At 38.5% G+C, this 24363-nt stretch overlaps 1 protein-coding gene across 1 annotated transcript; it reads right to left on the bottom strand.

Annotated features, from left to right (window-relative positions):
- Positions 1-217: 217 nt before the first annotated feature.
- LOC144629880 (endoplasmic reticulum lectin 1-like) lies at positions 218-13901 on the bottom strand. The gene is made up of 17 exons (XM_078488124.1): positions 13724-13901; positions 10551-10652; positions 9456-9533; positions 8595-8672; positions 7906-7972; positions 7264-7316; positions 6755-6895; positions 6369-6451; positions 6186-6242; positions 5532-5598; positions 5199-5315; positions 4599-4664; positions 4028-4075; positions 2277-2320; positions 1754-1831; positions 1087-1162; positions 218-368 (listed from the first exon to the last, which is right to left on the bottom strand). Exons 1-17 carry the CDS (start codon positions 13859-13861, stop codon positions 294-296), a joined length of 1368 nt encoding a protein of 455 aa, XP_078344250.1. The 5' UTR covers positions 13862-13901; the 3' UTR covers positions 218-293.
- Positions 13902-24363: the final 10462 nt, after the last annotated feature.

The raw sequence follows: 24363 nt of genomic DNA, 5'->3' as shown, positions 1-24363 counted from the left end.
CCAAAACTCTGCGGGGCCGCCATCTTGGATTTCAAAACCTGAAGTACTTTAGGGAAGACGTTGTCGAGGATCGAGGTAATATCGGGGGAGGGGGGGGGGGTGGGGGGGGAGGGATATGGTGATCTCTGACTCTCCGATAAAAACTTCGTCCAACTAATCTTTGTTTACAAAATTTTTCACCCAGCCCCTCAGATATATAAGAATCTGGCAAGTAATATAATCTTTCATTAAATAGCCTCAAAAGTCACTCGATGTTGGAGATGTTCCGTACTTGTCAAATTTAAAGTCAATTTTCATAAACCTTCCACTTGAAATAATCCATGCTCGTCCATCTTTTTTAATAACGGACAAATAATTGGAGATTCAACCTGCAAAGAAAATAAGAACTGATTTCAAAACCGCAAACTTTGTTTACAATATAAAGCTTGCTTCATTAACATAAGCGCTTCACTTTCTGATCAAGCTACAAAAATATTAATTCTGAATATTGAAAGAATGTGGTACGATTAACCTTCGTTATAAATTTGAGCCCGATGTATTTAATATGTGACGCAGGTTTGAAAACTCGATATTTTAAAAAGAATGTATGGACTCATTAGCGCTTTTGCCACCCAGAAATTTGCAGTTTTTGAACGTTTATATCTCCTTCAATATTGCACGCAATGAGCTGAAAATTTCGCCGATTATTAAGTTTTACAAGCTCTTTTAATATCTGGAGTCAATTTGTATGTAGCACGATGCCTTCTCTACGCAAAGTCGTATGCCAATGAGGCAAAATGTAAACAATGACGTCAGCAAAGATCGCCCTATACAGTAGTCTAGTTGTTATACTAGCAAATTTCCCACTAATGGCGAATGCTCGTACAGTTTGTCACGCATTGGCAAGCTGAAAGTCGAATTGAATGACTATAAAATTGGCCAAAAAATGCTTTTGTCTTTACTGACATGACCTAAATAGTTCTATTTGGAAACTCTCTGCATCACACAAGGAGAAATGTCTCTTTAAAAAAAAAAAACATTTTCTCCAAGCTATTTGTTCAAGCTACGTAATCTAAATTGTTAATTAACTGCTAGTAATGACCTTACCCTTAGAACATATTCACAAGTGCTAGGCTCTGTTAACGAAAGGGCAACTTCTTGTAAATGAGTCGATTCTTTACATCTGCAATAACATAAGCAAGACATAAACAAAAAGAACTACGCCTCAAAGTAAAAATCATTTAGCTTTTTAAGTATTTTTTTTAGCATTTTCATCTATCTCCTGTGAAATCCTTTTTGAACACTGGGTAGCCAAATAACGTATCTTATTAAATTTTTAGCATTTCCGATGCGGCGCTTATTTGAGAGCGGCGTTTATTTCAAATCATATTTTTCTAAATCACTAACAACAATTACGGTAAATCATTTTTAAATATTATGCTTAAAGTTCCGATGTCTCGCTTTTCCGCTGAAATTGTGGAAGATTGGGTGCGGCGTTTATCCGACGGCGGCGTTCAATGGTAGTTTTGCTTCCATCTGCGGCGTTTAATCGATGGTAGCGTTTGTTTGAGGGCGGCGTTTGATGGAGTAAATACGGGAGAGCAGGATTTTTTCTGTTAGTTTTTACTAAGACTGGGCAGGAAAAGGCTGCCCATGTTACAGCGAGTTTATATATAAGGTATGCAATGAGCTAATCAGAATCCATAATTTTGTCATTGATATGGTCATTGAGATAAAACAATTTTTTTTTTTTACCACAAGGTGGTACACGTACTTTAACCTAACTTGAACGTGTCTATGTCTTCCTGTTATGTCACAGACTTCTCCGCCACTGTAGAAATGATCCGTGTAGCTGAAAAGATAAATATAGTGTTTGCTGTTTTTTATACATTTAATTCTTAGATGTTGGTTCTCGCAACTTAAATTTTCAGTGAAACAGGATCATTCAAATGAACGTTTGAGGTGGTTATTACTTTTAAGCCTGTGGATGATCCCCTAGTGTGTAGCATTCTAATGAAAGGTATCAAAAAGAACTTCTTTCATGTGGTACTGTTTGATAATAACTTTTCGTCCGTGTGTTAGCTATTGAGCAGCACGTTCATGTGGTACCAGGCTTTACATTTGTCACTTCTCAATCCATAAGTAGCGATGTCATTCTCTTAATCTTCAAATCAGAGCCCTTTAAATGTGGCGCCAGGGACGAGCAAAGAAACCCTTCCGTTCACGGTTGCTTGTTAAAACTAATAATTTTATGAAAAACGGTACCGCTATGGTTATCTATTAGGAAAAAATCTTACCCCACTTGACCTGTCCATTTGTCTTGTTTCCAGCTTACATGGGCCTGTAATTTCAATACAAAATGAATTAACGCTCAGCACGGGTCAAGCCATCTTAAAGTGGCTGGGTCACGCCGCGTTAAAAAGAGGACAGCAAACGCTCATTTGCTGTAGAAACTTTATTGTTTTTTAGCACCCTTATAAAATGTGTCATTGCAAGAAAACAAAAGTCTAGAAGGAAACAAAAAATAGCAGCGTGCATGTGCAGTGGAACCCGGATATAGCGAACCGCTTTATAGCAATATTACTCTTCAGCCCAAACAAAGCTACTATCACTAAAACGTACTGAAATGGAGCCTAGTGAGCCCAGACTCACTCACTCATTTCACAGCGGTCAAACGCAAAAAAGACGTCACCTCCGGTTTTCGGCGCCTCGAAGCTTTCAAAGAATTTGGCTCGAAAGCGTGCAAACTTTAGTAAAAAATTGTCACAGAAATACATGAAAGAAAATTTCAATTTCGGAAACTCAGTGCAGGACAGTTATCAAATTTCCCATCCATAAGCTGCGTATAAACCTTAACTTCCCACGGGCGGCGTTAACTTTTGGCTTTAAAGCAAAAGCTTTCGAAAAATTCAAGACTTTGTATGGAGAATTTTGGCAGGAATTGTGCAGGAACTGCGCACGCGCGCAGCGTTTGACCGCTGTGTGCTCACTCATGCACTTTAATTTCTCACTCGCTCGTTTGCTCGCCCGTCTGCTCGTTTGTACCTACGTACACCTACGTTAGATAACGGTCTAATTAATCTTAGTTACCCAAGCCAACTTTCTGTCTTGTGGCAAACTTCCTACATTCTCGTAATGAATGCCAGCTTCCTCCAGCTCAAACATTATTTTTCTCCGTGTTCTTATTGTCCGCGTAAGAGTTATCTTAACAAAGGATGGTAATTATCAAAATTGCCAGTCTGTGTCAAGATTACTCCAACATGGACGATCATAGCACTGCATTTGAACTAATATTAGAACTATATGTCTTCTGTCTGGTTTAGACGTACAGTAGTTGTTTTAACTCGGAAAAAGTCAGCGAGTGGTTAAACTTGGTTTAACTTGTAACGACGGTAACTCCGGGGGGGGGGGGGGGTACTCTATATATTTTTGGGTGGGGGTGTGCCGCTGGGACTCTGAAACCCTTACCCTATACTAGACCCTGTTCAGCTGATTTCGCAACCCTTTACTAGACTAGACACCGAAAATCGCTACCCTATCCCAGACTTGCTGTTTTCAGAACTGTGTCACTATTTGTGTTTTTAATGGCAAACCATCTGTCAACAACGTTGCCGCAATGATTTTATTTACGTTTAAGAAGGCCTCTTCCTCTTCTGAGTTTCTATTCCAATTCTGGACTTAATTCCTCATACTACTGATCAGTTTTCCGGCAAATGATACCCTATTCTAGACCAAAACTCGCTGATTTCTATACCCTATCCCAGACTAAACTGCTTGAAAACCATACCCTTCACAGCGGCACATACCTATATAGCTCATATATGGGAGTGCCCCCCCGGGCGGTAACTCCCTACTCCACTCGATAAACCCAAACAAAAAGCGAATATTATCAGTTATAAGTGAAGATATAGGCACAGGTTATTTGTCAAGTATTTATGCTTTGATGGTAAACTGACAACTAAGCATAAGTCACACTGGCCACGTCTCTTTTCCTTTGACATGGTAGATCGAAAATTGTTATTTATGAGGTTTTCTTAGCGAGACACACCTCTTTAACCCATTTGCCAAGGAGAATGTTCATCCTGGGTCCGTGTTCCTTGAATTAATAAATAAAAGAAGGATTGTTAAAGGCTTTTTGTACATGAACAACCACTACATTCAAATTGGCCTTCTGGAATACCTGAAAAAATGACAGGAGATTGACTAGCTGGGGCTTTCTTCAGGCGAACAAAAAGTGACGGTATTTAAAACGTTGGTCGTACTAACAAGTTGGTGCAGCAGCTGAGAGCGTTTCCAAAAGTAAGTAAAGAGACCATTTCACAAGGAAAGAAATTTCGTTCTTTCAGAACACCACGTGAAAATGTTCTATCAACGAATCCGAAGTGGTGTTATGGTGGGGTTCTGTTGTAGTAAGATCACTAGTGTTGAAGAGGTCTGTGACGAATCTCTATATACTTCTTCTCGGGGCATCACTGCACGTCAATTCTATGTCAAAGAGTGTCCATAGTCTTATGTCGAGGCCACTGTATTGAGACCGTATGGGCTCGAGGCTTAATCTAATCCAAAGCGACATTTCAATGTCTTTGCATCCTGTTAAAATGTTTTGTGCATTGTCATACCTCTTCGTGAAACTGCACAACATGTCTTCCATAGCAAAATTCATATTTCCACCAACCAGAGCCACCCTGCAAAGCAACACAAAACTAGATCAGTTTGCCATGTTAGTTTGCCAACCTCCTCGATTTCATATCGCTTGTCTCTACTGAAGCTTTGCGCCCGTTCCCACACTTCACTTCTCTCTCGGTTTTCCAGCCTGCCAGGCTAACAAATGGTATGTTTATTCTGGATTGCTTCGTGAATTCAGTAGAGCAATAGAGTGGCTAAATTGTTAGTCGTTTTTTGTGTTTATTATTGGGAAAGTGGGAAAGACAGTTTTTTAGCCATTACAGTGCCTCTCTCTCAAGGAACATAACTAGGTACTGGCAAATTGTAATAGCAACTCAACAAAATACTGGAGCGGGGGGGGGGGGGGGGGAAGAAAAATTCTCGATGTTCCACTGCAGAAACTAGAATTTAGCACCGGCACCTAAATGACTCAAGAAATTATATTTTTCACTTAAATTCGTTTCGGATTTTTTTTTGGGAAAACGCAAGAGACGGAACTGAATGGAGAATTCAAAGTGTGCCAAGTGTCTGCCAGTGATAAAATGTACACTTACCCCAACAAGACAGTATTCCCCACGCAGGAAGGAGGCGGTTAGTAACTGATCTGGCTGAGGGGGCATGTCTCTGTGTTCATCTTTCGCAGTTGGTGGGCTGTGTTCTTCCTCTGGTGCCTGGTACAAAGATAGAGAAAGAATTACCATAACCTGAAATTAGTTTCCACTCGTATAACAGTTGTTTACTTTTTTTTATTAAAACAGTTAGCAATTTATCCACCTGTTGTTACTATATGAATGGTTTGCAATGGTCACAAAGATAATTAGAAGTTTCTTTATTTTCTAGTTTTTCACATTTATACATATTTATTAAATAACTTCCGACATACAAACCTCTCCCATCACAAATGCCTCTAAGCCAAATTTCTCTTCCATTAGTGCAGAATAACTTCTTGGCTCACTGGAAACAAAATTCAGGAAAATTCAGCAAGTACATGTACATCCCATTGAAGGTGTTAAGAGGCAGTGTGGCCTAGTGTTTAGGGTACTGGACTTGTAATCGCAAGGTCCTGGGTTGAAACCCTCCTCCCTGCCATTAGATGGATTTGTCTTCCCTGGTCTACAGTGGTCATCTTCTCCACGCTTGTAGACAACAGCTGGTCCACCTCCTACCAGTTGGGATTTTTATCAGGTTTCTGGTTTCCCCAGATTTAAAATGTCAGTAGATGAAGAGCCACTTCGTGGAAATGCCACTGCAAATTCTCATTATTATTAACGTTATTAAGTTGTGTACTCTTCTGTACAAAAATACAGAAATAAAGTAAAACTTGTGAAGGCACACACTCTAAGACTCGCAGTCTTTGTTTAAACAGTATGATTTCGAGTTTTCACAATTTAAATTCGATGGCAAAAGATTGGAGAGAGGTTACTAAATTAGTGCCAAAAATATGTAGTGTAGGTACAAGTAACAATTAAACTGATTACAGGTACACTTTGAGGGTACCTAAAACTTTGGGTATAGTAAGTAAAAACAATGGAGCTACTTACTCTGGGGATCCGTCCATAGAGTGGCAGCTTATGTGATGAACTGGCTTCTCACGATAACTGCAACCAAGAAAAGAAAAGAGGGCCATTATAACATACAGTTTTTTTCTTATTATGAAAAACAAGCACAATGGAATCATGGTATCTTGAACCTACAAACTATCAGCAATCAAAAAAAAAACTAACCTGTATGCTGGGTTGGCACAAATTAGTGGCGTAAACACCTCCACCTCATACTGACATGTTTGTACCTCCTTCACAGAAATAATCTACCAAAAAATGCACAATAAAACAAAATAAAATCAAAATCATCTTTGAATCACACATTTGAAGGCTTGACACATCCAGCAAGTTAGAGACCTTCCAAGGGGGTTTCTGATGTCACTTAGTTGCTCATTTCCAACCCACCTGTTGCCTTTTTGGTGAGTTAAACGTTGTCACTGTTGCAAATATACACCTTTTCAGTGCTGGTTACTGTCAGCTGTAGGTGCTCTATTTTGGAGCAATGTCGCCTGTCACCAAAACCCCTTGGAAGGCCTCAGTTAAAGTCTTATTTTATGTCACTGTCTCACCTCGTTACTGGACCTTGGTGCACACATATAGAGAATGCTTGTCGTTCGAGGTTTATTCCCAAGCAAATCACAAGGAGTCCCATTGTCCATTGTCACTTTGAAGTAAGGAAACTCGTGCCCATTGAGCTTACGAGTGGGAATCTGTGCAGTGGCATTGATAGAAAAAGAGCCTTCAGTAAATTTGGACAGACAGAAAACATCAGAAGAATTACTGATCGAATCAATGCAAAGATGGTATTGACATGTACATGCCAACTGATATAACAGTCAAAAGATGCACTGCATGTTAAGTTAACATGTTGGGAAACACAGGTCGGATATTTTTGGAGCAGCTACACCTGGGATACATTGGGAGTATTTTGTTCGATGCATAAAAAATCAATAATTATTACTTTTTGCACTTATATATCCATCTGCAATGTTCATGTAACTAGTAAACCACAATCAGACGAGAAATTCAACAATATAATGCCATTTTCTTTAAGTTACAATGCTAAACTGAGTCGTACATTCTTGTTGGATTCTGTTCCTTCTGTAGGAGGGGCATCAACTGGTTTGGGTTCTGCAAGAGATGTAAAACACAATCAATCTGCTAAATAATTATTATTTTATCAGTTACAAACTACTGTTTGTATTGCAATCATACAACAAGGAACTTTCTATCAACAAAATTTCTCATCGTGATTTGCTATGAGTGTAGTCACTGTAAGGACTTGACCAAATTTACATGTAACCTATCAAACACAAGAGACAGTGTTTCATCAGGATATCCAAACACCTAGAAGAGAGTTGAAAATATGACATGCAGCAGAGTATTTTTGATGAAATTCAAGGTGTTTGGATAGCCTATGAAACACTGGACATCTCGAGTGTTTGATATTATCTTCTTAATCAAAACGAAAACTAAGAAGTAAACAGAAATAAAATGGTAAAAATATATGCTAGTTAAGACCGGGTATCCAAACCTCCTTCAGGGTTATGATTTTCTTTTTTTTTAGCTCCAGATAATGCATTATTAATGAGTTTGAGATGAAATACATAAACAAATTAATGAAGTTCTCTGAGCTGTAGGTGGAAGCACATCTCTTCCTTCTCTACACAAAAATGCTAAATCGTCAGCCTATATTAATCACGTGATCAATACAATGCACCTGGTGGCATCTTGTCTAACACCTTTGGTTCCATTTTCCCAAGGTAATATTCCTGTGCCTTTGCATCCTAAAACATAACCAAACAATGCACATTAATCTTTTGTTAACAGTTTATACAGCACACTGATATTTCCAATTCTGTACTTTAAATCTGGTGCTGCTTCTAGACCACTCCCCCCCCCCCCCGATTCCCCTTATTTAATGCTGTACATAGACAAAGCAAGTCTTGCAGATAGCAAATCTAACATTGTTTCAGGAGGGGGGAGGGGGGTAATATCAAAGAGGTGAGGGGTGAAATTTGCATAAGGTACTCTAGAAGAGCCGATTGTCTCAACACTTTTGGCACTCGTTGTTGCCTTAACCTGTAGTTCGCAACGAAAAAAATTATTTGAGGTAACCTGTTGCAAACAATCATGGCATGTACAAGAAGGAGCTACTGAATCGTACAGTTACATGTATCTTGCTCTGGAGTTAAAAAGCCCTGAAATCATTAATTTGAACCCCAAAGGCATCACCAAATGGAGACTTAGGTAGACACCAGTTTTCATTTGCGTACATTTGCATTGACTTGTGATGGCTTATAAATGTACGTTCACTTTGGTGGGGATCAAAATTACCCAGAATTACTTCTTAGAATGACAACACTATCACTGAATGAAGTGAAAGAGAAAGGATACAAGGATACAAACCGGAACTCCAGCTTTTAGTTCATGGAACTGTTTAATGTGTCTTCCATGACAGAGCTCATATGTCCAGTATGTATCTAGCTGCAGAACAGAAACGTAGTGTAATCACGTTATAAATAAACAACTGCAAAAACATACTCACTCTTTCCTAGCCTACAAAATAGTCTTGCATGAACATCACACAAATGTGGCCTTGTTTTGTGTCACAGATTTTTGTCAGGGATCAAAAATTATTATTTCTATATTTTGTAATTTCCATTTACATGTAGTTTTAAGTTTGGTAAGTTTACCATTATGATGAGCAAGAAGATGATTGGCTGCTCTAGCCCAAGTTTTTGAATTGTGCGGCCAGAATGGAGAAAAAGCTCTTTGTTTGTACTTGAACACTTGCTAGGCAGGCCAGGACAAGACACTTTACACTCGCAGTGCTTAATTGAACTGTCTACCCAGTGTCAGTGCTTAGACTGTCTACATGTATGGATACCTGCCTATTAACATACTGGGGGGAGGGGGGGTGTCCTGAGATGGACTAGCCTCCCATCCAGGAGTACCAAACTAGAAAATGCACCTCACCCTAGTCATTGAATAACTTCATGCTAATGAAACTGGAGTTACATGTAATGGTGCCAGCCTGACATTTGCGTCATGCTTGTAAACATGTCTACACTGTACCTTACAAGTATATTTAAGTAGAAGTCATTGGACAAGTTTTGAAATGTGATAACAAAGGTCAAGCTGTGATTCGTGCCATGGCGGTACATACACATGTATAATAAATATTAAAGTCTATTAAATTAATTTATCAAATACATATCATTACTATAAAAATAAATAATTAGAAATACGCAAAAGCAGTGGGCTTACCCTGTAAGAGCATTCGCCTTTCCTCACTAGAGACTCTAAAAGTATCTCTGGATCTGGGCCTTCAAAGGAATATCTATTCTGCAAATAAAAACATTTTGGAAGAAATTAAACCCAAGTGATCAATATCATCTTTACCCGAGGTCAGGTTGTTCAAAACATGATTAACCTCATCCAGGATTTAAAAGCACAAATATTGATTTCAGTTTTTTGTTGTTGTTTTTTTGCTCAGTTTTTTTTTGTCCTCTAGTTTTAAAGTCACCAATGTAAACTAATCTGAAACTCGGCAATGCGGGATTATAAATTGATCGAGGGTTCCAATTCTCTTCCTTAAAAGTGTTTTATTTCTTATGCCTAGTGTAGTTTCACATTAATCCTGGGTTGGTGTTTATCGGCTTGCAAACAACCATTACGCTGTTGTGACTACAAAATGAAAACCAGTCACTTTCCCCTTTGCCCTCTATCCCGATGGGGGAAATGGGCTGCTTGATTTCTGTAATCACTAGTTTATTACAGGATGGAGGGATTGGCCCCATGCTCAACCTCCAATTTGCGCAAATTGAAGGTGTCCATCTTATGGAGGTGTCTGTAAGAGAAAGTTGACTGTATACAAAAGAATGGGAGGACGGGGTGAGCAAGATAATCTGCAATTCACTTGCATCCCATCCCAATGAGCAACAAATTATTCCGAGTCACTTTGCTACACAGATTATTATAGTAAAGACATTTTTAAGGGCTGGTAACACTAGCAACAGAATAGAAGTAGAGTTGGAAGTGTAAGCATAAGGTCCTTTATTAAAATACTGTAGTGTTAGGATCCAGTGAAATTATAAAAACAAACAGAGTCATAAACAGAGTTGGAAGCTTAATCAAAATACAGTGTAGAAAGGATCAGTACACTTTAGTGAAAATAAGATGAAAGGAGTCAGAAGCATAAACAAAAGAAGTTATCCAATCAAAAGACCCATTGTGTCTTTTGATTCCTACTCCATTTCTGCCTTTGCTTAAATGCTTTTGCTTCTGCTTATGATGCTTCCATTGCCAGTGTTTACCAGGCATGGCAGGTAATGACTATTTATAAGGATTTTACCAACGTACCTGTTTTGGTAGATCATCTTGGGGTAATATACACTTGTACTTTTCATTATCTTTAGTGATCATTACTAATGACTCTCTACTGCTCAAGTAATCTTCTCCATTCTAAAAGAAACAAGTTAGAATGATTTGAAGAAGCATAAATAGACAATCTTGTTATAATGTATCAGACAATTTTAAGAAGAATTTTTAATCAAGAGTATAGAATTTTCTGAAGTATAAAGTAGATCGCCAGCAATCACATGTAATTATACTGGAAGCCTTTTATATATACATACTGTACATGTACATGTAGTTCTGGGAAATCTCCACGCAGGCTGTGAAAGCTTGACAAATTATACAAACTGTGAACTGCTGTACAGTTGTATCATCAACCTTGTACCCCGAGTCTTTGTTCCTTACTGTGCAAGCTTGACGAAACAAGCAAATCTTGAATGTTATATATTTTGCAAGATCGATTTTGATGGGTTTTAAAAACTATAAACATGGCCAACACCAAGGAGTTCGTTGAGTCGCCGCACACTAGAGCAACTAGCTGAGCTTTTCGCCTCTTGTGCCCGTTTGCTCAGCTGTTTACTCACTGCACATTTCACCGCAGACAGTGAGGAAAGTGCTTAGCAAGTTTGATTTGGAAACCGCCATGTTGAATCACGTGAGCATTCTGCATGTGTTTATTGGTCAGTTAATATTTCTGGCTGAACAAGTTGCTACGTCGCCCGCACACATTGAGGATTTTGCCTCTCGAGGCAAAAAATATCAAACACGATAGTTTTTTTCCTCAAGGCCTCGCGAGGCAAAATTCTCACGAAAAATGTCCGCACACGAGAGAAATCTGCTGAGCAAACCGGGCAAGCCTCGCGGTTAGCTCAGCTAGTTGCTCTAGTGTGTGGCAGGCTTTAGGCATATGCAATTCCATTCATGACTGATATTTTTTAAGGCCTGATATTTTCGTACGTCCACTCAGAACTCTCCAGGGTTGCTCGTTTTCCAACTGCTGGTCAAAGGGAACGTAGACTCAGGGTCCCAGGTTGTTGTATCACTCACTCATTAAAATGATATTTTATCATGTCACTACACTGTAAATTATATGAACAGTTTTGTTTGACACTAGCTTTATAGGTGCGAGCATTTAGCAGCTGAAAGCACAGACTGCCTCGTTAATTCACTGTATAATGAAACAGAGAGTGTAAATTATGATTGTGATATTAGCCGAATAAACCTTGCTGAAGTGATGTTTCTATGCGATTAAAAGTGCACTAAATAATTTTCTAAATTGTGAAACAGAACTTTTAAACAGGCAAAATGCAAGCTTTCCTCAAAGTTGTAAGCAACATAATTCGTTTATGGGTTTTTGGTATAACTTAAGATTAATATTTCACTAGTACCACTTCTTATGTCAACATCAACTATAAATATTCAAAATAACCAGTCTTATTTTTTTCTTTGTTCGTGAGCGGGCGGTATTCTACAAATCCTGCGATCTGATTGGTTCCGGGAGCGGGCGGTATTCTCCAATCCGGCCCTCGACAGCGGGCGGTATCCGTTGCGAGATGAATCGTCGAGTGTACTTTCCGCGCGAAATCATTTTGCAGCGTTGTACGAACGAACACATGAAAGATTTGCTCAGCAAAATCGAAATAGCCGCTCACCAACTGTTGTAAATGCGAAAAGACAGAATAGAAGTGGAATTAAAGGCCTTGAAGTTCTTCTAAAGGCGAGTGTTGATTTTGTTTATCGACAAATTAAGTTCTAGTTGATAGTTTGTTGAGTTTGTGGTTGTTTGTGCATTTTGCAATCATTTGCACGCCATTTTAATACGATAAGCTGCGCCGGTTTTAAACTTCAATTTTGAGTAAAAACTGTCTTTTTATCGGCCACTTCTTTGCCAAAACAAAACACTAGTTGCCATCATTCAAGAAAATGAGATTCGTTAATTAAAAACAGCCAAAATAATTCTGACAATATTGTGCCGTACGTCCAAGCTTCGCATTTCATTTAGTTTCACTTTCGCACTGTTTATCACAAAATAATTATGCTGGGAATTAACGCAGAGCTTATTAATTCGTTAAATACAAGTGTGTATAGCTATACCGAAACTGTCTTTCCGTCAGATAGTTTTTTTTTTCGGGAAATTCTCAAACTTAGCATCCTGCGAACAGAGTTCTTTATCAAAACATTCATCGGGAAGCCGGAATCGGCGTTTAGTTTTGTCAATGATAATGCTTTGGCTCGATTTTACATTTATGATATATTTACTACTTCAATTTCTTTGATTGAATCTCTTCAGTGTTAATTTAATATGCTGAACCTTTCTGTAAATACGGTTCATTTAATTTATTTCGAACTAAATAACAAACAGCATTTTACACTCTTGCTAACCCGTCGATCGACTCAACATTGAAATTAAATGGCGCGCGTATACAAACAAAGATTTTGTGATACAATCTTTCTAGGTTTCTTTTAAAAACAAATAAAGTGGGAAAAAAAATAAAAACGTTATTCACCAGCCTAGGTCGGTCCGTATTGGGAAAAACCGTGCCCTCGGTCTTGGAACCGCCCCTCGGCCTGCGGCCTCGGGCGGTATCCAAGACCTCGGGCACAGTTTTTCCCAATACGGACCTCCCGGCTGGTGAATAACCTATATATCTTCACAGCTTACACGAATACTGAAGCTCACAATTTGACTTTTTTAATACCAAATTTATAAATAAAAGTACAAGACAGGAATCAATACAAATTCAAATTACAAGCTTCAGTTGAAATGACACTGATCGAGTAAAAATTGAAAACTTAGTTTTTTTTTTTGGTAACTTGGCGTACAAAACTGTTGGCCTTCTCCAAATTTTATGTTACTCTTTGCAGCAGCGTGGCAGGCATTTCATTCCAAGCTAAAAGCTTAATGTCTACGAGTTGAAGTACTTACAAGATGGCCTGCAAAGCAGCAAACCGCAGATTTTCCGGAGCGGCGACAGGTAAATTCATTCATAAACTATTTCACAAATTTAGCCAAACGACAGAATACTTGTTTTGACATGTTAAAAATCCCACCTTAAGGTGCCAGTTTTGTGATATACCTCAGTATTTAACTGCAGTTTAACGGAAGCTACTAAAGCTTGCTAAATTATTATACAGAACAAACTTTAGTTGAGCATAGCCATTTATAATTTCAATCTTACCGGCGTTACTTGTCCTTCGCGTAAAGTTACAGGTCCACCCCAGTCGATATCATACTGACCGTCGTCGAAAGGATTAAAACATCTAACACAGTTAAACAGAGAAACAACAAGAAATATCTTTGGATCTAAATGCCGCATTTTTTGCTACAAGCCGAGTAAATGTTTTGAAGCAACGTGTCGGCCGAGTGACACACTAGTACCCAGGCCTCTTCTGTTCTAGCTCATTTCTAATTCCATGTTTCTTTTATTTCTTTTATTCCTTCTTCATTTCATTTTTACTCACTGAAGTTTTATGGGAATGGAATCTGGCTGACAGATTAACCTCTTATAGGAAATTAACGATGCATGTTAAAAGGGCTATATCGCGCACTTTTAGGTAATTTCGGCACTGACCTACTGGTCATAGTATTAACTCAACTATCACAATAATTTGAACTGTAGATGGGCAAAATTCGAGAAAATTAAAACGGATTGCGTTGGGTAAACTTGAAAACTGTTGGCCCGACTTTTTTCAAGTTTATCTCCAATTGTATGAAAGTGTCATTTGCAATGCTCGGAAATCATCCTTGTTTGTTTTGTGGCCATGATTTTGCTAATAATTTAAGACTTTGCTCGGCCAATTTGAACTTTAGAGCTATTAATTAACCAAAAAAATAGAATTACATAAAATACCGCGACCTAGCCCCTTTAATAACGCGAATTTCAAACATTCGCGTTAATTTATATACACCTTAATTTACACCTATTTCCCCCGGGGGGGGGGGAACTCGCATATGAAAGTGACGGGGATGCTCGTCGTCTCGCTTAGGGGTGTAAATTTCGTATGTTTGGTCTCGCTTAGGGTGTTCCGTGCAAAACGCCAATATTTTAAGCCATAATGGTCTTGTTTAGGGTTACACACGAAGAAATATACAAATTTTAATTCTATTCTTAGTTTTTTGGTATCTATAAGGGATCAAGAAAAGCTTCAGCCACACCCAGTTTGGTCTCTTTTAGGGGTTCTTTTCAAAATTTCCGAAGAGCATCCCCGTCCGTTTCATATAGGAGTCCCCCCCCCCCGGGCCTATTTTACAGCATCCGGTTAGTTCAAGACACTTTTATTTCCAGCAAAGTTACATGTAAACTACCTGTCCGTCAGCGTCAGTCGAAACATCGTTTTTCAATATTGATTTTAAAATGTTTTTAGTTTCGTAGAGTTTCTTATTTCCAAGAGTAAATAAAAAACCCGCTCACTTCTACTTTCTTATGCTAAATGTCCATCGCGTTTCTGTCTTCCCATTTACCTGTATTTCTGTTGTTGGACATTATTGTCTTGCCTTGTGAAAAGCAACTTTAGGTATCTATAAAAAATTATCACGCATTAAGCACCAAGTTTGCGTTAATTAAATGCATGCGAACATAACTTTTCGAAAATTCGAGTTCGAAATATTATAACGCGTTGATATTGTTCGTGTTGTTAAAATGCTTTATTACATTCCTATAACAAGGTATTTTACTTTTCTTTTTACGGCCATTTTTTGTGAGTCGTTCACTTGGTGACTTTCTCATTAACAAGCGATGAAGAAACGACAAAGAACCATTCTCGTCCCCAAAGCCGCTATTAACCGGCTGAGCCTGGGGCACAACGAACAAGTGGCTGATTTGTTTGGCTCGATTTTTACCAAAGATAATTTAAGTCTAGCCAATCAAATAAACGGTAGGACAATCCCTTCCAACAAAAGGATATTAAATCGAATGATTTGATTTGCTAAATTTAAATTTCCTTTGTAAAAGATCTTGCCAATCAAATCATGTGTCCCCAGAACCACTTGGTCCTCGTGCCCAGGCTCTGCCTGTAAGAAGGACAAGCGGCTCTGGGGACAAGAATGATCAAGGCTTCGTACCTATCTCCTGGTCTGTAACTGGCTATAGTTAGTATCACTATCATTTTGTAGAGTAGTCAGGGCTGTAGCCAAAAAAAAATTAAGAACTGAGGCAACGTCCATGATTAAATTCTCTTCCTTATTTTCCGACATCAAAAGAACAACAAAAAGCAAAAACAAAAAAATTACTGCGGCAAGTGCCTCGGTTCCCCTAAAAGCGGCTACAGCCCTTGTTGTATTAGTGAATAGACATAAAAAATATTAGCAATCAAATCTCATCATTTGTTTGCAATTAGACTTTTAGCCCTAGTGTTAACGCTCGGACGTACAAGCAAACTCATACCCCCACCATCGTACAAGGGGGGTAGGCCCAGACAGATTGTGCTCGGCAACTTTTGAGCAACTTTTGGCGTTTGGAGCAACTTTTTCCAATTTTAGCAACCTTGAGCAACTTTTGGCTTTCTGAGCAACTTTTGAGCAACTTTGTATTGATATGGCTTATAAGAATCACAAAAATTAACATGTGATTGAAATTTTGAAAAGGAACCATCTATTTCTGTAAAAACATTGATACTTTGCATACTAGCAGGGAACGGGTGTCGAGGAGGTGTTGAGAGGACATCATAAGCTCACCTCGTCCCCAGTTATTTTCGGTTCACTACCACTGCCTGGTCGCCCAGGGTTTCTTGGCCTGGTTGCCCAGCGTCGGCAGCGTGTTCTTCAACTGTGCAAACCTTTTATAATATACATGTGCCCAAGATATACACTTCAGATTAATATATTGAACTTTCTTAAGTTCCAATTATCGAAAAAGAACAATGATTAATGATATTTAATAATATTTGTATGAAATATTAATATATTAAAGTAGCAACTTTTGAAGTTTTAGTAGCAACTTTTTGGGTTTTTGGGCAACATTTTAGCAACTTTTTGGCTTTAAAAAGAGCAACTTTTCATGATTTTGCGAGCACAATCTGTCTAGGCCTAAAGGGGGGGGGGGGTGGAAGGAACCCCTCCACGGAGTTTTCGTTACATAAAAGAGTAGCGAAATTATTTTGCCCTCAGAAGAAAGCCCGTAGCTTACTCTACAAGATGGGATAATTTTAATTGGCTATGACGTCATGTGACGTCACGTGACGTCATTAGAGTCATTTTTTCACTTAGAAAGTGACAAAATAACGGTATTTGATGCAAAATCAAGCCAGAATGCTTATAGCATATTAAAATAAACAAATCGTGCAATTCTGTTTCAAAAAACTGGAAAAAATAAAGAAAAATGTTAAAAATGACGATTTTTGACAAGACCTGCCTGTATTTATGACGTTGCCATGGCAACGTCAAATATCATAGACACATGGTTGACATATCAATATGTCCGCAAAGGATGAATGAACAGCTACTGAAAGTTTCAGTATTGTAGAGTAAATCGTTTTTTAAAAATTTGGAAAAAACCTTATGGGGGGGGGTGGCATCCACCCCCCCCCCCCCCTTGTACGTCCGAGGGTTAAATGGCACTACGTCGATTAAAGCATATTTCACTCCAGATCGAGCAAACTCTGGCAGTTTGAGACTTACAAAAAGTACAGTTTGGAGCTTTTTGGAAAAACGCAACCACGTAGATTCAGCATAATGTTCACTTCAGGTCCAAACGAATCGAATAAGAAAGAGACACAAGAATTAGTGAAAAGGAAGATTTGTTGCCCTTGTATTGAAATGCGACCACGTAGATTAACTGCTTTTTTTTCACTGCAGGTACAGCAAAGCCTGCCAGTTTGAGACTTGAAGTGTACAGGTTGGACCTTTCTAAAGAAAAAACATTGTAGATTAAGGCTAATAGTCACTCCAGGACCAAGAGACACAAAATAAAAAGTGTCAAATGATGCACACTGAAAATGAAGAGTTATTTGCCGCTGTGTTGAAATGCCACTACGTACATTCAAGCTTAATTTCACTCCAGATCCAGCCAAACCGCCGGGAAACTTGCTACTTGAAATGAAGAGTTCGTTTTTTGGGGGGGAACCGCCATCACGTGAATTAAACCTAATTTTCATTCCAAGACCAAAAGAATGGATTAAGAAAGAACTACATGAGCCACTGAAAATGACGATTTTTGGTCCACGTCTTGAAATACCACCACGTAGATTAAAGCTTATCTTTAGTCCAGATCCAGCAAAACTGGCCAGTTTGAGACTCGAAATGCACAGTTTGGGTCTTTTACGAAAACGGCCATCACCTGGATTCATTCCTATTTTTACTCCAATTCCAAAAGAGTGGATTAAGAAAGTACTAGATGAGCCATTGAAAATGACGATTATGGACCCGTATGTTGAAATACCATCACGTAGATTTAAGCTTATTTTCTCTCTAGATCTAGCAAAACCGGCCTGTTTGAGACTTGAAATACACAGTTTGGTTCTTGTTTGGAAAGCCAAAATCACATGGATTCATCCCTATTTTTACTCCAAGTCCAAAAGAATGGATTAAGAAAGTACTACATGAACTACAGAAAGTGACGATTTTGGACCCGTTTGTTGAAATACCATCACGTAGATTTAAGCTTATTTTCTCTCTAGATAAAGCAAAACCGGCCAGATTGAGACTCGAAATGCACAGTTTGCGTCTTTTTTGGAATCCGCCATCACATGGATTCATCCCAATTTTCATTCCAAGTCCAAAAGAATGGATTAAGAAAGCACTACATGAACCACATGTACAGAAAGTGACGATTTCGGACCCTGTATGTTGAAATACCATCACGTAGATTTAAGCTTATTTTCAATCTAGATCCAGCAAAATCGTCCAGTTTGAGACTTGAAATGCAAAGTTTGGGTCTTTCTTGAAATCCGCCATCACATGGATTCATGCCAATTTTCATTCCAAGTCCAAAAGAATGGATTAAAAAAGTACTACATGAACCACAGAAAGTGACGATTTTGGACCAGTTTGTTGAAATACCATCACGTAGATTTAAGCTTATTTTCACTCTAGATCCAGCAAAACCGGCCAGTTTGAGACTTGAAATGCACGGTTTGTTTCTTTTTTGAAATCGGCCATCACATGGATTCATCCCAATTTTCATTCCAAGTCCAAAAGAATGGATTAAGAAAGTGCTACACGAACCACAGAAAGTGACGATTTTGGACCCGTGTGTTGGAATACCATCACGTAGATTTAAGCTTATTTTCTCTCTAGATCCAGCAAAACCGGCCAGATTGAGACTTGAAATGCTCAGTTTGGGTCTTTTTTGAAAACCGCCATCACATGGATTCATCCCAATTTTCATTTCAAGTCCAAAAGAATGGATTAAGAAAGTGCTACACGAACCACAGAAAGTGACGATTTTGGACCCGTGTGTTGGAATACCATCACGTAAATTTAAGCTTATTTTCTCTCTAGATCCAGCAAAACCGGCCAGATTGAGACTTGAAATGCACAGTTTGGGTCTTTTTTGAAAACCGCCATCACATGGATTCATTCCAATTTTCATTTCAAGTCCAAAAGAATGGATTAAGAAAGTACTACATGAACCACAGAAAGTGACGATTTTGGACCCGTATGTTGAAATACCATCACGTAGATTTAAGCTTATTTTCTCTCTAGATCCAGCAAAACCGGCCTGTTTGAGACTTGAAATGCAAAGTTTGGGTCTTTTTTGAAAACCGCCATCACATGGATTCATCCCAATTTTCATTCCAAGTCCAAAAGATTGGATTAAGAAAGTACTACATGAACCACAGAAAGTGACGATTTTGGACCCGTATGTTGAAATACCAAAACGTAGATTTAAGCTTATTTTCTCTCTAGATCCAGCAAAGCCGGCCAGTTTGACACTTGAAATGCACAGTTTGTGTCTTTTTTGAAATCCGCCATCACATGGATTCATCCCAATTTTCATTCTAAGTCCAAAAGAATGGATTAAGAAAGTACTACATGAACCACAGAAGGTGACGACTTTGGACCCGTATGTTGAAGTACCATCACGTAGATTTAAGCTTATTTTCTCTCTAGATCCAGCAAAACCGGCCTGTTTGAGACTTGAAATGCACAGTTTGGGTCTTTTTTGAAATCCGCCATCACATGGATTCATCCCAATTTTCATTCCAAGTTCTAAAGACTGGATTAAGAAAGAACTACATGAGCCATTGAAAATTACGAGTTTGGACCCGTATGTTGGAATACCATCAAGTAGATATAAGCTTATTTTCACTCTAGATCCAGCAAAACCGGCCTGTTTGAGACTTGAAATGCACAGTTTGTGTCTTTTTTGAAATCCGCCATCACATGGATTCATCCCAATTTTCATTCCAAGTCCAAAAGAATGGATTAAGAAAGTACTACATGAACCACAGAAGGTGACGACTTTGGACCCGTATGTTGAAGTACCATCACGTAGATTTAAGCTTATTTTCTCTCTAGATCCAGCAAAACCGGCCTGTTTGAGACTTGAAATGCACAGTTTGGGTCTTTTTTTGAAATCCGCCATCACATGGATTCATCCCAATTTTCATTCCAAGTTCTAAAGACTGGATTAAGAAAGAACTACATGAGCCATTGAAAATTACGAGTTTGGACCCGTATGTTGGAATACCATCACGTAGATATAAGCTTATTTTCACTCTAGATCCAGCAAAACCGGCCTGTTTGAGACTTGAAATGCACCGTTTGGGTCTTTTTTGAAATCCGCCATCACATGGATTCATCCCAATTTTCATTCCAAGTCCAAAAGAATGGATTAAGAAAGTACTACATGAACCACAGAAGGTGATGATTTTGGACCAGTTTATTGAAATACCATCACGTAGATTTAAGCTTATTTTCTCTCTAGATCCAGCAAAACCGGCCTGTTTGAGACTTGAAATGCACAGTTTGGGTCTTTTTTGAAATCCGCAATCACATGGATTCATCCCAATTTTTACTCCAAGTCCAAAAGACTGGATTAAGACAGTACTACATGAGCCATTGAAAATGACGAGTTTGGACCAGTTTATTGAAATACCATCACGTAGATTTAAGCTTATTTTCTCTCTAGATCCAGCAAAACAGGCCTGTTTGAGACTTGAAATGCACAGTTTGGGTGTATTTTGAAAGGCGCCATCACATGGATTCATCCCAATTTTCATTCCAAGTTCTAAAGACTGGATTAAGAAAGAACTACATGAGCCATTGAAAATTACGAGTTTGGACCCGTATGTTGGAATACCATCACGTAGATTTAAGCTTATTTTCTCTCTAGATCCACCAAAACCGGCCAGTTTGAGACTTGAAATGCACAGTTTGTGTCTTTTTTGAAAACCGCCATCACATGGATTCATCCCAATTTTCATTTCAAGTCCAAAAGAATGGATTAAGAAAGTACTACATGAACCACAGAAAGTGACGATTTTGGACCCGTATGTTGAAATACCATCACGTAGATTTAAGCTTATTTTCTCTCTAGATCCAGAAAAACCGGCCTGTTTGAGACTTGAAAAGCACAGTTTGGGTCTTTTTTGAAATCCGCCATTACATGGATTCATCTCACTTTTGATTCCAAGTCCCAAAGAATGGATTAAGAAAGTACTACATGAACCACAGAAAGTGACGATTTTGGACCAGTATGTTGAAAAAAAATCACGTAGATTTAAGCTTATTTTCTCTCTAGGTCCAGCAAAACAGGCCAGTTTGAGACTTGAAATGCACAGTTTGGGCTTTTATTGAAAACCGGCATCACATGAATTCATCCCAATTTTCATTCCAAGTCCAAAAGAATGGATTAAGAAAGTTCTACATGAACCACAGAAAGTGACGATTTTGGACCCGTATGTTGAAATACCATCACGTAGATTTAAGCTTATTTTCTCTCTAGATTAAGCAAAACCGGCCAGTTTGAGACTTGAAATGCACAGTTTGGGTCTATTTTGAAAGGCGCCATCACATGGATTCATCCCAATTTTTACTCCAAGTCCAAAAGAATGGATTAAGAAAGTACTACATGAGCCATTGAAAATGACGAGTTTGGACCCGTATGTTAAAATACCATCACGTAGATTTAACCTTATTTTCTCTCTAGATCCAGCAAAACAGGCCAGTTTGACACTTGAAATGCACAGTTTGGGTCTTTTTTGAAATCCGCTATCACATGGATTCATCCCAATTTTCATTCCAAGTCCAAAAGAATGGATTAAGAAAGTACTACATGAACCACAGAAAGTGACGATTTTGGACCAGTATGTTGAAATAAAATCACGTAGATTTAAGCTTATTTTCTCTCTAGGTCCAGCAAAACCGGCCAGTTTGAGACTTGAAATGCACAGTTTGGGCTTTTATTGAAATCCGCCATCACATGGATTCATCCCAATTTTCATTCCAAGTCCAAAAGAATGGATTAAGAAAGTTCTACATGAACCACAGAAAGTGACGATTTTGGACCAGTATGTTGAAATACCATCACGTAGATTTAAGCTTATTTTCTCTCTAGATTAAGCAAAACCGGCCAGTTTGAGACTTGAAATGCACAGTTTGGGTCTATTTTGAAAGGCGCCATCACATGGATTCATCCCAATTTTTACTCCAAGTCCAAAAGAATGGATTAAGAAAGTACTACATGAGCCATTGAAAATGACGAGTTTGGACCCGTATGTTAAAATACCATCACGTAGATTTAACCTTATTTTCTCTCTAGATCCAGCAAAACAGGCCAGTTTGACACTTGAAATGCACAGTTTGGGTCTTTTTTGAAATCCGCTATCACATGGATTCATCCCAATTTTCATTCCAAGTCCAAAAGAATGGATTAAGAAAGTACTACATGAACCACAGAAAGTGACGATTTTGGACCAGTATGTTGAAATAAAATCACGTAGATTTAAGCTTATTTTCTCTCTAGGTCCAGCAAAACCGGCCAGTTTGAGACTTGAAATGCACAGTTTGGGCTTTTATTGAAATCCGCCATCACATGGATTCATCCCAATTTTCATTCCAAGTCCAAAAGAATGGATTAAGAAAGTTCTACATGAACCACAGAAAGTGACGATTTTGGACCAGTATGTTGAAATACCATCACGTAGATTTAAGCTTATTTTCTCTCTAGATTAAGCAAAACCGGCCAGTTTGAGACTTGAAATGCACAGTTTGGGTCTATTTTGAAAGGCGCCATCACATGGATTCATCCCAATTTTTACTCCAAGTCCAAAAGAATGGATTAAGAAAGTACTACATGAGCCATTGAAAATGACGAGTTTGGACCCGTATGTTAAAATACCATCACGTAGATTTAAGCTTATTTTCTCTCTAGATCCAGCAAAACAGGCAGAGTTTGACACTTGAAATGCACAGTTTGGGTCTTTTTTGAAATCCGCTATCACATGGATTCATCCCAATTTTCATTCCAAGTCCAAAAGAATGGATTAAGAAAGTACTACATGAACCACAGAAGGTGACGACTTTGGACCCGTATGTTGAAGTACCATCACGTAGATTTAAGCTTATTTTCTCTCTAGATCCAGCAAAACCGGCCTGTTTGAGACTTGAAATGCACAGTTTGGGTCTTTTTTGAAATCCGCCATCACATGGATTCATCCCAATTTTCATTCCAAGTTCTAAAGACTGGATTAAGAAAGAACTACATGAGCCATTGAAAATTACGAGTTTGGACCCGTATGTTGGAATACCATCAGGTAGATATAAGGTTATTTTCACTCTAGATCCAGCAAAACAGGCCTGTTTGAGACTTGAAATGCACAGTTTGTGTCTTTTTTGAAATCCGCCATCACATGGATTCATCCCAATTTTCATTCCAAGTCCAAAAGAATGGATTAAGAAAGTACTACATGAACCACAGAAGGTGACGACTTTGGACCCGTATGTTGAAGTACCATCACGTAGATTTAAGCTTATTTTCTCTCTAGATCCAGCAAAACCGGCCTGTTTGAGACTTGAAATGCACAGTTTGGGTCTCTTTTGAAATCCGCCATCACATGGATTCATCCCAATTTTCATTCCAAGTTCTAAAGACTGGATTAAGAAAGAACTACATGAGCCATTGAAAATTACGAGTTTGGACCCGTATGTTGGAATACCATCACGTAGATATAAGCTTATTTTCACTCTAGATCCAGCAAAACCGGCCTGTTCGAGACTTGAAATGCACAGTTTGGGTCTTTTTTGAAATCCGCCATCACATGGATTCATCCCAATTTTCATTCCAAGTCCAAAAGAATGGATTAAGAAAGTACTACATGAACCACAGAAGGTGACGATTTTGGACCAGTTTATTGAAATACCATCACGTAGATTTAAGCTTATTTTCTCTCTAGATCCAGCAAAACCGGCCTGTTTGAGACTTGAAATGCACAGTTTGGGTCTTTTTTGAAATCCGCAATCACATGGATTCATCCCAATTTTTACTCCAAGTCCAAAAGAATGGATTAAGACAGTACTACATGAGCCATTGAAAATGACGAGTTTGGACCAGTTTATTGAAATACCATCACGTAGATTTAAGCTTATTTTCTCTCTAGATCCAGCAAAACAGGCCTGTTTGAGACTTGAAATGCACAGTTTGGGTGTATTTTGAAAGGCGCCATCACATGGATTCATCCCAATTTTCATTCCAAGTTCTAAAGACTGGATTAAGAAAGAACTACATGAGCTATTGAAAATTACGAGTTTGGACCCGTATGTTGGAATACCATCACGTAGATTTAAGCTTATTTTCTCTCTAGATCCACCAAAACCGGCCAGTTTGAGACTTGAAATGCACAGTTTGTGTCTTTTTTGAAAACCGCCATCACATGGATT

Source organism: Oculina patagonica, chromosome 11 (genome assembly GCF_052425735.1).
Source record: "Oculina patagonica isolate OP01 chromosome 11, crgOcupat, whole genome shotgun sequence".
NCBI classification, from domain to species: domain Eukaryota; kingdom Metazoa; phylum Cnidaria; class Anthozoa; order Scleractinia; family Oculinidae; genus Oculina; species Oculina patagonica.
This window is presented reverse-complemented; position numbering and strand designations above follow the sequence as displayed.